We start from the raw sequence: 15,549 nt of genomic DNA, 5'->3' as shown, positions 1-15,549 counted from the left end.
ATGAAAAAATGCTCATCATCACTGGCCATCAGAGAAGTGCAAATCAAAACCACAATGAGATACCATCTCACACCAGTTAGAATGGCAATCATTAAAAAGTCAGGAAACAACAGGTGCTGGAGAGGATGTGGAGAAACAGGAACACTTTTACACTGTTGGTGGGACTGTAAACTAGTTCAACCATTATGGAAGACAATGTGGTGATTCCTCAAGGATCTAGAATTAGAAATACCATTTGACCCAGCCATCACATTACTGGGTATATACCCAGTGGATTATAAATCATGCTGCTATAAAGATACATGCACATGTATGTTTATTGTGGCACTATTCACAATAGCAAAGACTTGGAACTAACCCAAATGTCTATCAATGATACACTGGATCAAGAAAATGTGGCACATATACACCATGGAATACTATGTAGCCATAAAAAAGGATGAGTTCATGTCCTTTGTAGAGATATAGATGAAGCTGGAAACCATCATTCTGAGCAAACTATCACAAGGACAGAAAACCAAACACCATATGTTCTCTCTCATAGGTGGGAATTGAACAATGAGAACACTTGGACACAGGATGGGGAACATCACACACTGGGGCCCATCGTGGGGTGGGGGGAGGGGGAGGGATAGCATTAGGAGATACACCTAATGTAAATGATGAGTTAACCTGTGTAGCACACCAACATGGCACATGTATACATATGTACCAAACCTGCACGTCGTGCACATGTATCCTAGAACTTAAAGTATAATAAAAAATAAAAATAAAAATAAAAAATATCAATTTTCTTAATTTCTTCATTGACCCACTGATCATTCAGAAGCATATTTTAAATTTTTTTATGTATTTGTTTAGTTTCCCAAATTCTTGTCATTTCTAGTTTTATTCTATTGTGGTCAGAGAAGATGCTTGATAGTATTTCAATTTTTTGAATATTTTAAGATTTATATTATGATCTAACATGTGATCTATAACTGAGAATGACCCATGTGCTGAGTAAATGAATGTGTATTCTGCAGCCATTGGATGAAATGTTCTGCAAATATCTACTAGATTCACTTGGTCTACTGTGAAGATTAAGTCTGATGTTTCTTTGTTGATTTTTTTTGTCTGAAAGATCTGTCCAATGCTGAAAATGAAGTGCAGAAGTCTCCAACTATTATTGCATTGAGGTTTATCTCTCTCTCTTTATATATATATGGGTACTCCTGTGTTGGGTGCACACATTACGTATTTAAAGTGGTTACTATATCCTCTTGCTGAATTGACCCCATTTACCATTATATAGCAACCTTCTTGGAAAGAAGTCCTTTTCTTCTTGTTTTTGTTTTGAAAACTATTTTATCTGTGATAAAACTTTTGCTCCTTTTTGGTTTCCATTGGCATGAAGTATCTTTTTCCATCCCTTATTTTCAGTCCATGTGTGTCTTTATAGGTGAAGTGTGTCTCTGTAGGCAACAGATCAATGGCTCTTGTTTTTTCATCCATTCAGCCAGTCTATGTTTTTTGATTGGAGAGTTTAGTTTACATTCAACGTCATTATTGATAAGTAAGGACCTACTCCTGCCATCTTGTTATTTGTCTTCTGGGTTTTTTATGACCTTCTTTACCTTCTTTCTTTCCTTCTGGTCTTCCTCTAGTGAAGGTGATTTTCTCTAGAGATGTGATTTAATTTCTTGCTTTTTACTTGTTGTGTATCCATTGTATGTTTTTTGGTTTGAGGTAACCATGAGGCTTGCAAATGCTATCTTATAACATATTATTTTAACCTGATAACAACTTAACACTATTTGAATAAACAAACAAGCACGAAGAAAATTAATAAAAACTCAACACCTTAACTTCATTCTCTGACTTTTAAACTTTTTATTGTTTCTATTTATATCATGTGTACCATGTCTTAAAAGGTTGTTGTAGTTATTATTTTCGATCAGTTCATCATTTACTCTTTCTAATTAGGATAAGAGTAGTTTACACAGCACAGTTACAATGTTCCACTATTCTGTGTTTTTCTATGTACTTACAATTACCTGTGAGGTCTGTACCTTCAGGTATTATGTATTGCTCATTAATGTCCTTTACTTTCTGACTGAAGTATTCCCTTTAGCATTTCTTGTACAACAGGTCTGGTCTTGAGGAAATCCCTCAGCTTTTGTTTGTCTGGGAAATTCTTTCTTTTTCCTTTATGCTTGAAGGATATTTTCACCAGATATACTATTATCGGGTAAAAGTTTTTTTCTTTAGCACTTTAAGTATATCAGGCCACTCTCTCCTGCCCTGGAAGGTTTCCACTGGAAAGTCTGCTGCCAGACATATTGGAGCTCCACTGCATGTCATTTCTTTCTTTCCTCTTGCTGCTTTTAGGGTCCTTTCTTTACCCTTGACCTTTAGGAGTTTGATTATTAAGTGCCTTGAGGTAGTCTTCTTTGGGTTAAATCTGCTTGGTGTTCCATTACCTTCTTGTACTTGGATATTAATATCTTTCTCCAGGTTTGGGAAGTCCTCTGTTATTATCCCTTTGAATAAACTTTCTACCCCTGTCCCTTTCTCTACCTCCTCATTAAGGCCAATAACTCTTAGATTTGTCCTTTTAAGTTTATTTTCTAGATCCTGAGGGCATGCTTCATTGTTTTTTTTTTCTTTTTTTTTTTCTTTTTTGAGACAGAGTCTCGCTCTGTCGCCCGGGCTGGAGTGCAGTGGCCGGATCTCAGCTCATTGCAAGTTCCGCCTCCCAGGTTTACGCCATTCTCCTGCCTCAGCCTCCCGAGTAGCTGGGACTACAGGCGCCCGCCACCTCGCCTGGCTAGCTTTTGTATTTTCAGTAGAGACGGGGTTTCACCGTGTTAGCCAGGATGGTCTCGAACTCCTGACCTCGTGATCCGCCCGTCTCGGCCTCCCAAAGTGCTGGGATTACAGACTTGAGCCACCGCGCCCGGCTGTTTTTTTTTTCTTTTATTTCCTCCATATGTTTTCAACTGGCTGACTTCAAGCTCACTAATTCTTTCTTCTGCTTGATCAATTCTGCTGTTAAAGAACTGTGATGTGAACAGACACTTATCAAAAGAAGACATTTATGTAGCCAACAGACATATGAAAACAGCTCATCATCACTGATCATTAGAGAAATGCAAATCAAAACCACAATGAGATACCATCTCACGCCAGTTAGAAAGGCAATCATTAAAAGTCAGGAAACAACAGATGCTGGAGAGGATGTGGAGAAATAGGAATGCTTTTACACTGTTTGTGGGAATGTCAATCAGTTCAACCATTGTAAAAGACAGTGTGGCGATTCCTCAAGGATCTGGAATGAAAAATACCATTTGACCTTGCAATCCCATTACTGGGTATATACCCAAAGGATTATAAATCAGTCTACTACAAAGACATGTGCACATGTATGTTTATTGCTGCACTATTTACAATAGCAAAGACTTGGAACCAATCCAAATGTCCATCAATGATAGACTGAATAAAGAAAACATGGCACATATACAACATGGAATACTATGCAGCCATAAAAAACGAATGAGTTCATGTCCTTTGCGGGGACATGGATGACGCTAGAAACCATCATTCTCAGCAAACTAACACAGGAACAGAAAACCAAACACCACATATTCTCACTCATAAGTGAGAGTTGAACAATGAGAACACATGGACACAGGGAGGGAAACATCACACATCATGGCCTGTCAGGGGGTGGGGGGCAAGGGGAGGGGTAGCATTAGGACAATACCTGATGCATGTGGGGCTTAAAACCTAGATGATGGGTTGATGTGTGCAGCAAACCACCATGGCATGTGTATACCTATGTAAAAAACCTGCATGTTCTGCACATGTATCGCAGAACTTAAAGCAAAATAAAAAATAAAAACAAAAAAAGAACTCTGCTGCATTCTTGAATATGCCAAAGGCATTTTTCAGCTCCAGAATTTCTGCTTGATTCTTTTTAATTATTTCAATCTCTTTGTTAAGTTTATCTGATAGAATTCTAAATTTCTTCTCTGTGCTATCTTGAATTTCTTTGAGTTTCCTCAACACAACTATTTGAATTCTTTGTCTGAAAGGTCACATATTTGTTTCTCAGGATTGGTCCCTGGTGCCTTATTTAGTTCATTTGGTGAGGTCAAGTTTTCCTTCATGGTGTTGATGTTAGTAGATGTTCTTCAGTGTCTAGGAATTGAAGCCTTATGTATTTATTGTAGTCTTCACTGTCTGGGCTTATTTGTAACTGTCGTTCTTGGGAAGGCTTACCAAATACTTGAAAATACTTAAGTGTTGTGATTCCAGTTGTATCTGCTTTAGGGGACACCCCACACCTAGTAATGCTATGGTTCTTGCAGACTGGTAGAGGTACCACCTTGATAGTCTTGGACAAGATCTGAGAGAATAATCTGGAATATCAGACAGAGTCTCATTCTCTTCCCTTTCTCCCAAACATACAGAATCTCCCTCTCTGTGTGTTCTGAGCCATGTAAAGCTGGAGATGGAGTGACACAAACACCCCTGTGTCACCACCACTATGACTGCATTGCATCAGACTTGAAGCCAGCACAGTGCTGGGTCTCCCTGAAGGCGTGCTGTATGCAGTCCCTGGCTACTACCTATGTTTGTTCAAGGCCCTAGTCAGTTAGGCCTGTGTCCTTCCCTTCAGGACAATGAGGTACCCCATACCCTGTATGGGCCCAGAAGTGCTGTGCAGGAGTCAGGGACTAGAGTCAAAAACCTTAGAAGTGTACCTGGTATTCTACTAAACTGCAGATGAGCAGGGACTCAAACCACAAGACACAGTACTTCCCACTCTTCCCTTCCTTTTCCAAAGGCAGAGGAACCTCAACCTGCAGCCACCGCCTCCCTAGGCCACAAGAAGTACTGCTGGACAACCATCGATGTTCCCTTAAGGCCCAACATCTCTTAAATCAGCTTGTGGTGAATGCTTCCTGGCCTGGAACTTACCCTTCAGCTCAGCAGGCTCCCCACTGGCCCAGGGTATGTCCAGAAAATGTCATCCAAGAGTCAAGTCCCAGAATCAGGAAACACAATAGCCCACTTGGTGCTCTACCCCACTGTGGCCTTGCTGGCACCTAAGGTGTAAGACAAAGTCCCCTTTACTTTTCCCTCTGCTCTTCTCAAGCAGGAGTCTCTCTCCATAGCCAGCATAGCTGGGAATGTCCCGAGTCTCACTTGAAGCCATCAAGTCTCAGAGGCTCACCCAAGGCCCTTGATTAGTACCTAGGAATTACTGGTTATTCAGGGCCCAAGGTCTCTTCAGATAGCAGGTGATGAATGCTGCCAGCATTGGGTCCTTTCCTTGAAGGCAATGGGTTCCCTTCTGGCCCAGGGTCTGTCTAGAAATGTCATATGGGAGCTAGGGCTTGAAATAGGGGCCTCATGACTCTGATTATTGCCCTATCTTGCTGTAGCTGAGCTGGTATCCAAGATGCAAGACAAAACCCTTCCCACTCTTCCCTCTCCTCTGCTCAAGTGGAAAAAAGGGGTCTCCTTTGGAGCCTCAAGTTGTGCAGACTGGAGTTAGGGGAGGGGTGATGCTGACATTCCCTTGGCTGCCCCAGCAGGTGTCTCAGTATGTCATGTGTCCCCCTAATCCACTGTCTCTGGGCCTAGTTCTGCACTAGGCCTCACCTAGGAGTTGCAGTCCTTATGATCCAGACTGCCTTTCAAGTTTACTTGCAGACACAGAGCGTCATAGCCCTTGGTGGTGAGGTTCATGGGCACTCAAGTTAGGACTGCTCGGATCAGCGATTCCCCGGTGGCTAGGGGTGGTTTAAATGCTCCCTCCCCAGGCAGGCATCAGCTGAGTTTGGTCTCGTTTTCCTCTCTACTCTAACAGGACAACTCTGAGGTCAGTGCCTCATGATGACGGTGTTCTCCCTCCTCCAGCACTTACAGACACTCTCAGCACCATGCCTCTGCAGCCAGGGGTTGGGGAAGGACAGTGTCCGTGACTCATGACTGTTTTTTCCTATCTCTTCAGTGCCTCTTTTAGCAATATGAAATTAAAACCAGGTAAAATGAGTGCTCACCTGGTTGTTGGTTTTTATGAAAGTGTTCTTTTCTGTGTAGATGTTAACTTGTTGTCCTGGTGTGGGGTTGGGACTGGAGAAGGATTTGTGAGGCCTTCTATTCCACCATCTTTCTCCATCCTCTCCTCATTGCGTGACTTTTGTTTGTTTGGGGTTTTTTTTCTGTTTGTTTTTGAGACGGAGTCTCATTCTGCCACTCAGGCTAGAGGGCAGTGGTGCCATCTTGGCTTACTGCAACCTCTGCCTCCTGGGCTCAAGTGATCCTCCCACCTCAACCTTTTGAGTAGCTGCATGCACCAACATGCCCAGCTAATTTTTGCATTTCTGATAGAGTCCAGGTTTCGCCATGTTGCCTAGGCTGGTCTTGAATGCCTGAGCTCAGACGATCCACCCGCTTTGGCCTACCAAAGTGCTAGGATTGCAGGTGTCAGCATACCCAGCCTCATTACGTGTTTTAAATTCAGCAGTCCTGCAACATCTGACCTCTGAACATGAACATGATTTACACTGAACATGATTTGTTCAATGACACAGGGCTCTCTAAAGACCCCATATCCTGGACTTTTAACCTGAAATCAGTAAAATGAGAAATCAGAGATGGTACCCTGTAACTACAATTTGTACTGAGCCCAGGAATCTGTACCCCTTTCTCCTAATGCTTTCTGTGTTGAGTCCACACTTGCAACGTCTTCAGAAAACTGAAGACACAGAGGATGAGGACCAGGTAATTCAAGAGAATTTCTCTCCAGCATATAGCAGGGGCTCAACAAAGGGAGAGAAAACAAGAAAGATGAGTCCAGATGTGACTCTCACTCCCTGCCACTGGAGGAGGGGGTGTGTTGGGATATGGTGGGGGACCTGAGGGATGGCACAGGGAAAGTGAAATGACTTTAAAGTAAGGGCTGGTCACTGAGGGTCACAGAGAGGGCACAGGTGAGGGGAGGAGGCTTCAGTTGCCGCAGGGAAGGGACCTGGGACCTGCCAGTGCCTTATTGACATCTCCTTGCTGGCTTGTCCTTAGGTCTATTTCTGTGACCCAAGGATACTCCAGAAACCCTGGAAAGAAAACAATTTTCCCTCATCTTGGTGGTAGGAAGGGCCGAGAGAGGGCAGGGATAGTCCAACTTCTCTCTTCAAATCCATCCTCAGGCCATGCCTCTCATCCTCTGACCTCCTTAAGGCACTTGCCTCTTCCTGTCACTGCTCTCCAAGGCCACTCAAAGCTAGGGAAAGGGTATCTTCAGGAGATGAAAGGGCATAAACTCAGGTGCCTACTTATGTAAGTCACTCCATTCCTCCCTCCCAGCCGTTCGGGAGGTCTCAGCCTATTACCCTTCTTTCCCTTTCTTAGCCTCCGAGATCAGACTTCTCCTTTGGGATCTCCTACTTTTTCTTGCAGAGAATTCCAATATCAGGAGAGGACCTATTCCCGTTCACTCTTTTTGCCTCTGACTTGTAGTCCTAGAGAGGCTGACAGTGACCTGGCTTTCTGGAGTGACTCTGGGTACTGGCAGAGGGAACCCAGACTCAGAGAGGGATTGCAATCTCATGTGTCTGGAATCCAAGTATAGCTTCACAAGAACATTCAAATCACTGCACATGGGTGATCCTATCAACTTTTTCTAGAACAAAAGAATCAAAGGAAGTTCTTGCTTTCAGGACAAATAGAACATTGGTTTATTTCTCCTCATAGAGATCCCTACCTAGGACACCACCTTCTAGTCACTGCTGCTGGGATGACTCCTGAGGCCTGTGGGGTTACATAATAGTCACCTCCCCCACCCCACACCTTGTGCATAGGGATCTTCAGAGGAGAGGTTCCCTCGCATCCTCCAGGCCATTTCCACCCCGTGGGATGGTGTAGACTGGTCCAGCATTAATGCACAGCCCAAGGAGGTGGCAGGAGGTAACGGAGTGGTCTGAGGCTCCTTCTACTGCTCAAAGCCTCCCCAGTTGTTAGCCCAAGGATGGCCCAAGAGGCTTGGAGCCTTAAGTGAACACCCAAGGTGACAATGAACCCAGGAGGGCTATTTAGTCCCTTGTTACTCAGCTGGATAACTTGGCACCTTCCTACCAATATCTTCAGAGAATGGAATTATCTCCCGGGAGAATCTGAGCCAGGAGGTCATGAAGGAGGCGGGAACCATGACCTGCTGACATTAAGAGCTTCCTCCCTGTAACCTATTTCTCTCTCCCTGATACATCGCCCCTCATGGCATACCCCAAATCCATGAAAACATGCACCTGAGTCTTGGCTTCACAGGGCCTTGGCCAGCCTTGGAGAACCTAGCGGAGCATGGCATCCACCAGGAAGGTGGGCATGTAGGTCATGGGGAGGTAGAGAAGCTTGGCATCCCAGCCAGCTGCATAGCAAGTGCAGGGGTGGCAGGTGGTCAGCTCCATGCAGTCAGTCACCAATGATAGATTTGTACTGCATTTTGACCAAAGGCTCCTACGTGCTTTTTTGAAGTCTGTTCAGAATGAGAAAAGATCCTTAATGTGGCCGGGCGCGGTGGCTCAAGCCTGTAATCCCAGCACTTTGGGAGGCCGAGACGGGCGGATCACGAGGTCAGGAGATCGAGACCATCCTAGCTAACACGGTGAAACCCCGTCTCTACTAAAATACAAAAAAAAACTAGCCGGGCGAGGTGGCGGCGCCTGTAGTCCCAGCTACTCGGGAGGCTGAGGCAGGAGAATGGCGTGAACCCGGGAGGCGGAGCTTGCAGTGAGCCGAGATCTGGCCACTGCACTCCAGCCTGGGTGACAGAGCGAGACTCCGTCCCAAAAAAAAAAAAAAAAAAAAAAAAAGATCCTTAATGTACTAGCACATCCCTCCCCTTCCACTTAGAGCTCTGAATTGGGAGGAGAGTGTCTAAGAATCCCTAGGCCCCTCAATGATATGCCTCAAGTCTAATCCATCCATATTCCCCAGGGAGTGCCCCAACCCTCACTCCAGCAAAACCTGTTCCACACTAAGCCCCCTCGGCCTCTCTTGAGATATCTGGGCTGCATAAATTGAAGGTCTCTATTAACAGCCTAAGAACATGAAAATAAGCTATCTCTAAACCCAGCTGCCCATGAGTCCACAGGTGTCTACCCTCTCTGGCTTTAGTTTCCTCTTCAAAATAATGAGAGGTTCAGATTAGCCAGTGGTTTCAATTATAGGAGCTTCGATTCTTCTTTTAGGTGACCAGTTGACCACATGGCTAAATGGACTAAATGTCCTCACTTTGCTGGGGAGGCAGAGTCTGGAGGACAGACTCTCACACTGTTGGAGGCACTAGTGATGGACCCAGACTTCTAGACAAGGATTTCTTTATCTCCCCACTGTCCACAGCTTACTCACGGGATGTCAGAAACCTCTCCCCATAGGATCTCCTTGACCTCAGGGCTGGCCTAGTCCGACAGCTCCTTGAGGTTCTGTAAATGCCTCTCAGAGCTGGTCTTGAAGTGACCATGTTCAATCACAGCCACCTTCACTCCAAAGTGGGAGAGCTCCCTCCTGCATGGCAGACACACAGAAGGGCAAGGACTTCAGAAATATTAGGAGGCAAAATACAAAAAACAAAGAAACCCAATACAAACCCAGCATGCAACAGCAGTGGAAGAGGCTAGAAAGCTTGGAGAGTTGGGAAGGGCAGCAGATAGCAGATGAAAGTTATGATGGTGGCCTTGCCTCTCTCTGGGGTTTCCACATTTTACATGCCAAAGCTTACTAACCCTAAGTCCTACCAATTCAAGAGCAAGGCAGCACCTCAGTGCTATCACTTCCTATGCCCCTCACATCCAATGGATCACCAGAATTCCCATATTCTACCTCCTCTGCAGTCCTCAGTCCCCTCCCTTCTTCTCCTGCCCCAGGAATCTCCTTGGCCTCTGAGCTGGGTGATGGCAGCTGTCCTCTAAGGAGCATCCCTCTGCCTTCAGTCTGGGTCCCCACACTCACAGCCACTGGGCTCCCTGCAGTCAGTGGGTGTCTAGAAGTCAACTAGACCAAGGAGCTCTCCTGAGCAAATCCTTTTTTGGGGGGTTCCACTGCCAACAGCATGAAGCACAGCTCCTGCCCAGGGCCTCCACGAGCCCACATGCACCCACCTGCCCAGCCTTCCCCAAGGTCTGGCCCTGTGCTTCACCCCACGAGGACCCCACAGCACAGGCAGATGGCTGAGGCTCCCCCTGGGCCTAGGCTGAAGACAAAAGTCATTCCCCCATTTCTGTTCAAGGCTGCCAGGTGGGGATCCTCAATCTCCAGCTCAGACCCCATCTCCAGGAACTTCCCCAACTCAGGTGGCTGCCATGGCCAGCAGGGCTGACTGGGTCATAACCCCTATGAGAATTGGCAACCAACCTTCTAGCTCTCTTGCTCCTCTCTCAGGTGTCAGAGCTTTTCGGTCAGGGCCAAAATCTTGTTGTTGTCCTGGACTGAGTATATTGGGCACTCAACCAAGGGCCTAAAGAGTCTGTTGTATGGACTAAGATGCTCACCCCATGTCTCCTAGGCTCCCTGCAACTGCATGTCACAGTGGCTTCATCCTGGGCTCTGGAGCCAAATATGCCATTTCCAATCTGCTTCAGACATTTTCTGCCTATGAGGCCCACTCAATAGGGTCAAAGGTGAGTTCAGGAACCATTTGGTCTGGGGCCCCTCCCTCCCCAGAACATGCAGAAGCTGTTCCCAAGAAGTGACTGGCTAAATCCATAAGGGCAACAGGACACACAGGATGAGAGAGAGGCATCTTGATAAGGGGCCTCTAAGGCTATGATTACATAAAACTACTGCAAAGGGCTCCCACAGAACAGGTGCAGGAGTACAAGGTAGGGCCCTGTCCCAGGCCAATACCAGAGGGAGTCGGAGAAGGTTTCCACACTGTACTTGGAGATGCAGTAGCTTCCACCAAAAAGTGAAACCTGCCCCGCGATACTGGAGAGGTTGATCACACAGCCCCTGGCCTTCCTCATTAGGGCAGCAGGTTCAGAGTCACATCAATCACCCCCAACAGTATGGTCACAAAGTCCTGTTCCATCAACCACTCCTTGCAGCTGGAGGGCAGGCAGATGCCAGCGTTATTCACCAGGCCCCAGAGTCCTGGGATGGTAGGAAGATGAGAGCATCACTGTTGTGTTTGTGCAGGTGGACACAGTTAGGGTGCAAGTTCATTTTCCAGTTCAATGTATCTGTTGAGTCAACAAATGTGCTACATGAAATAAGGGAAAGGAGTGGAAGAGAGGAAATAAGAATGAGGTGGCTTCAGAGTTTCAAGGTTTGCACCCATTTCAAGGTATTAGGGGTGAGGGGTGGTCCTTCCCATCTCTGCTCCTAGTGCCTGGCACCCAGCATGCAGTAAAGCCAGTGCTGTGAAGTGCATGGACAGAACTTGAGAAAACAGAATGAGGGCCAAACAAATATCTCTCCAGGGGAGAGAGACAGACACAGGAAATAGGAAGATAGGAATGAGGTAAGACAGAGAAACCAAGGGGAAAGGACAGAAGAGACAAGAAAAAGGAAAGGAAAGAATAAGAAAAACACATGAGTAATTACTTTCTGTATCCTGGTTAGGAGAGATACACTTAAATCCTAAGACTGGCAGAAGTTAGAGAACAGGCCTGCACTGCCCATCAGAGGACAAGCTATGCTACAACCTGCAATAATGCCAAGGCAATATCTGTCCTGGAAGAAAAGGTCACCCTGTGTACCTGAGAATCCCAAAGCTCACTGTGGACTGAATGGCCAGAGCAGGAGGGGAGGAGGGAAGGGGGTCTTATGCCACACAGGTGTCCAGACTACTCTCTGCCCCAGGAAGTACCACCCTCTCCTCCCATGATCCCACAAGGCCACCTCTGCCCTATCCCCATAGGGCCCAGCAAGTTTTGGGGAAGATTCTATAGAAGACACAGGGGAGCAAACTAATAGCATGAAAGATCTGGAGTAGTCGGAGCTACAGAGCTACGGATTCCAGGCCAGCAGGGGCAGGGGTGTGAGTGGATGGCGGCTGGGGGGTATGGGAGACAGAACTTGACCCTAGGAATATTGGAAAAACAATAAGGCCTGCAATGGTAGCCCTTCCCCCACTCAGAAACCTTTCCTGGACTTGAAGGAATGAGGATTCTTTGATTCAATAGTTTTACTTTTCTTGGATAGCACTGCTAAGCCTGTCAACAAACTTTGGTAGAGAATCGTTACTGAGATGTTACTTATGCCAGGAGAAGTGGGTAACAAACTTCAGCATTCAACGACATAGAATCCCTTTAATAAATTATGGTCTCTCCACATGCTGGAATATGGAGACCTTGATTGTTACGTTGTGGAAGAAATTTGATGATGAAAATGCTGACCCCAGAATGCGTAAAGTAGAGGGAGATTAACCCTGGAGGCTGGGATTACGGTGAATGTTGTTTCATCCGCATGCCTCATTCTAAATCATTTCTCCAATGAGAAATCTCTCTTATCGTCCTATCTTAAAATTCCAATTCCTTATCCCTCTTCTATAAATTTCCTCCGCATGTTTTCGCATTTACAATCAGAAACAAAGCAATCAATGATCTCCTTTCCCGCCCAAAAGACAGCAGGAATTGCATCACTCCGTGTTTGATGTGAAGTCCCTTGCAGCTCCTCGGCAAGCCCCAGTGTCTGGTGAGCCAAGTGGGGATCATCTTAAAGCCCTCCAACAGGGACAACTGTGAAGGAACCAGTAGAGAAAATGCCTGAGATCAGAAGCCTGATCCTGCCCGGCCCCCATCCCGCGATGGTCTCATGGCCCAAGCTGTCAGGACCCACATTCTCCCAGAGACTGGGCCTCTAACCACAGGCTGATCCTCTAACCCCTGGGCCCCAAGCACAACCACTCCCTAGACTTCTGCTCTGAAAATGGAAAAGCTTCAGCCGCCTGAAAATAAAAGTGCTTGGGAATGTTCCGCAGTTAGCCAGATACTCAGGTCTCCGCCCTAAAGTGACACACAGAAGAGAAGCAAACACCAAACCAGGCATGAGAAGGGATTTTGGTGTAGTCTGTCCCCCACACGCCCTCTTCCGCCCCACTGGCAGTGCAGCAAAATGCTCTCTGTCTTGTGATGTCCTATGGGTCACCATCTCCCCAGCCCTGTCTGAAGTCCTGGCCTCTCCAGCTGCCTTGGCCGCCGCTACCCTCCTGTCCCTACCACCCGCAGCCTCCCCTGCAAGCCCTCGTAGCATCCAGCTGTCTCACCAGCAGGTTCCTGAAGCGTGAGTCACAGCTCATGATGAACACGTACTTGTCTCTCAGGTGACTCACCACCTGCCTTTCCCTGTACCAGTGCAGAAGGTAGTACAGGCCCAGGAGGACTGCCAGGTAGAGCCACATTACTTTGCAGAGGACAGACCCAGACGGGCTGGGGTGAAATGAGAGTCTGGCCTCTGTTCAGACAGGAGGATTTAAGAACACAGAGGGCTATGGTAGGCAGGGAGGCCCTCAGGCATTTTATTGTTTGTTTGTTTTTGTTTTTGAGACAGAGTCTCGCTCTGTCGCCCAGGCTGGAGAGCAGTGGTCGGATCTCGGCTCACTGCAAGCTCCGCCTCCCGGGTTTATGCCATTCTCCTGCCTCAGCCTCCCGAGTAGCTGGGACTACAGGCACCCACCACCTCGCCCGACTAGCTTTTTTGTATTTTTTTTAGTACAGACGGGGTTTCACCATGTTAGCCAGGATGGTCTCGATCTCCTGACCTCATGATCCACCCGTCTCGGCCTCCCAAAGTGCTGGGATTATAGGCTTGAGCCACCGCGCCCGGCCTCCTCAGGCATTTTAGCGGAAAGTCCTCATTTTCTTCCCTGATCACTGTCTTTCTGCACCATCTTTTACCCTGGCTTCATCTCTCTGCTCTTTCAACTGCCTTTGCAGGCACTCATGCATGCAATTGCAAATCCCAAGTCCTGCCCAGTGAGTAGTTATCACTACTCAGCAATGTTTCCCTAGTCCATCAATGTCTCTCTGCCTTGCTGTGCCTACTCAGGTGTACACACAAGTATCCACACAGATGCCCACACACACACACACCATGATACACACCACTCTGATCTACAAACAAGGGTTGGAACTTTTCTCTACATATCTTGTGATACATTTTGGATATCTGTGCCACCAAAATTGCATGTTGAAATGTGGTCCCCAATATTAGAGGCAGGGGCTGGTGGAAGGTGTTGGGTCATGGTAGTGGATCCCTCATGGCTTGATGCTGTCCTGGAGACACTGGAATGAGTTGTCATGAGATCTGGTTGTTTAAAAGTGTGGCACCTCCTCAGCTCTCTCTCTCTTGCTCCCACCCACTATATGACAAATCAGCTCCCACTTGACCTTCTGCTGTGATTGTAAGCTTCCTGATGCCTCACCAGGAGCCAAGTAGATGCATGCTTGTACAGCCTGCAGAACCAGGAGCCAATTAAACCTGTTTTCTTTATAAATTACCCAGTCTCAGGTATTTATTATAGCAACACAAGAATGGCCTAACACACACTGTATACCAGCACTCCTGAACCATGGTCTCCCAGAACACAGACTTTACTGGGAAGTTACTGGTTTGCAGGCACATTCGGTGGAAATCCTGCTCTGAGCCTGAGTTTCCTAATCCCACTCAGCATGTAGAATCAATCACTCCCCAGAAAAGTAGGGCATGATCAGGCTCTCTAGGATGAGAAGAAGGCAAAAGAGTGGACAGGAGCAGGTCCCCTCCTGCTACAGTAGTTTTCTAGGGCAGAAAGAAGTGGAAGACCCACAGGGGGAGTCCAACCTCACAGGTAAAGAAAGGGGAAAGAAGGGAATGGAGCCTTGGAACCCACAGGAAGGAAGTATCCAGGGCTGCTGGGAGGGGGAATGGAATGACTTATGCAGGTGTCACAGGGCTCACCCGCTCACCTCCTGATATGCCCTGGGTGCTGGCTCCACTGTCCTCTGCCCTCCGCTGTCAGAGCCCACATCTAGAATCTGGACCCCTCAGACACTGAGAGGCTAAAAACATTGCTCATTTGAACAAGGACAATGAGGATGGTGCGTTCAAAACCTTGTCCAAGCAGGGAAAGATATGAACCCTAGTAACTGGAAAGGTATTACTTTAGTTTGTATCAAGGTGTTGATGGACAGGAGGGATCTTCTCCTCAGGAGACTACAGAAAGGGGTACAGACTGTACCTCACTGCTGTCCAAGGAAGGTCCCTCCAGGTGAGGTCGAGGAAACTATTTCATAACTGGTGGGCAGGATGTAGAGGGGCAGGGAGCTGGGGAAGTAGGGGTGGGACAGAATAATCCAGGGTTTCTTTGCACTAGGCATCTCTCCCACTGTCCATGTTTGCCCAATTTCTGTCCCCTAATTGAAGGAAGAAGTGGAGATGGACTGGGAGGGGGGAAGGAGAGGTTTCCTGCAGAAACCAGAGGCTAGCAAAGAGCTGCGCGCCCCCTGGTGGTTCTTCTCTAGCCCTGCAGTCACAACGTGTACATCTGCCTGGGATGGGCCAAGGCTCTTCAGCTCATAC

The 15,549-nt window shown here is 47.0% G+C and overlaps 1 protein-coding gene across 1 annotated transcript in view; it reads right to left on the bottom strand.

Annotated features, from left to right (window-relative positions):
* RDH16 (retinol dehydrogenase 16) overlaps positions 1-13,390 on the bottom strand; it is a 20,799-nt gene extending 7,409 nt beyond the window's left edge. The window contains 4 exon segments of the mRNA XM_017858849.1: positions 10,894-11,014; positions 11,017-11,139; positions 11,858-11,933; positions 13,256-13,390. Coding sequence (XP_017714338.1) covers positions 10,894-11,014; positions 11,017-11,139; positions 11,858-11,933; positions 13,256-13,390 — 455 coding nt within the window.
* Positions 13,391-15,549: the final 2,159 nt, after the last annotated feature.

This window comes from Rhinopithecus bieti, unplaced genomic scaffold (genome assembly GCF_001698545.2).
Source record: "Rhinopithecus bieti isolate Rb0 unplaced genomic scaffold, ASM169854v2 scaffold_48679, whole genome shotgun sequence".
In the NCBI taxonomy this organism is placed as follows: domain Eukaryota; kingdom Metazoa; phylum Chordata; class Mammalia; order Primates; family Cercopithecidae; genus Rhinopithecus; species Rhinopithecus bieti.
This window is presented reverse-complemented; position numbering and strand designations above follow the sequence as displayed.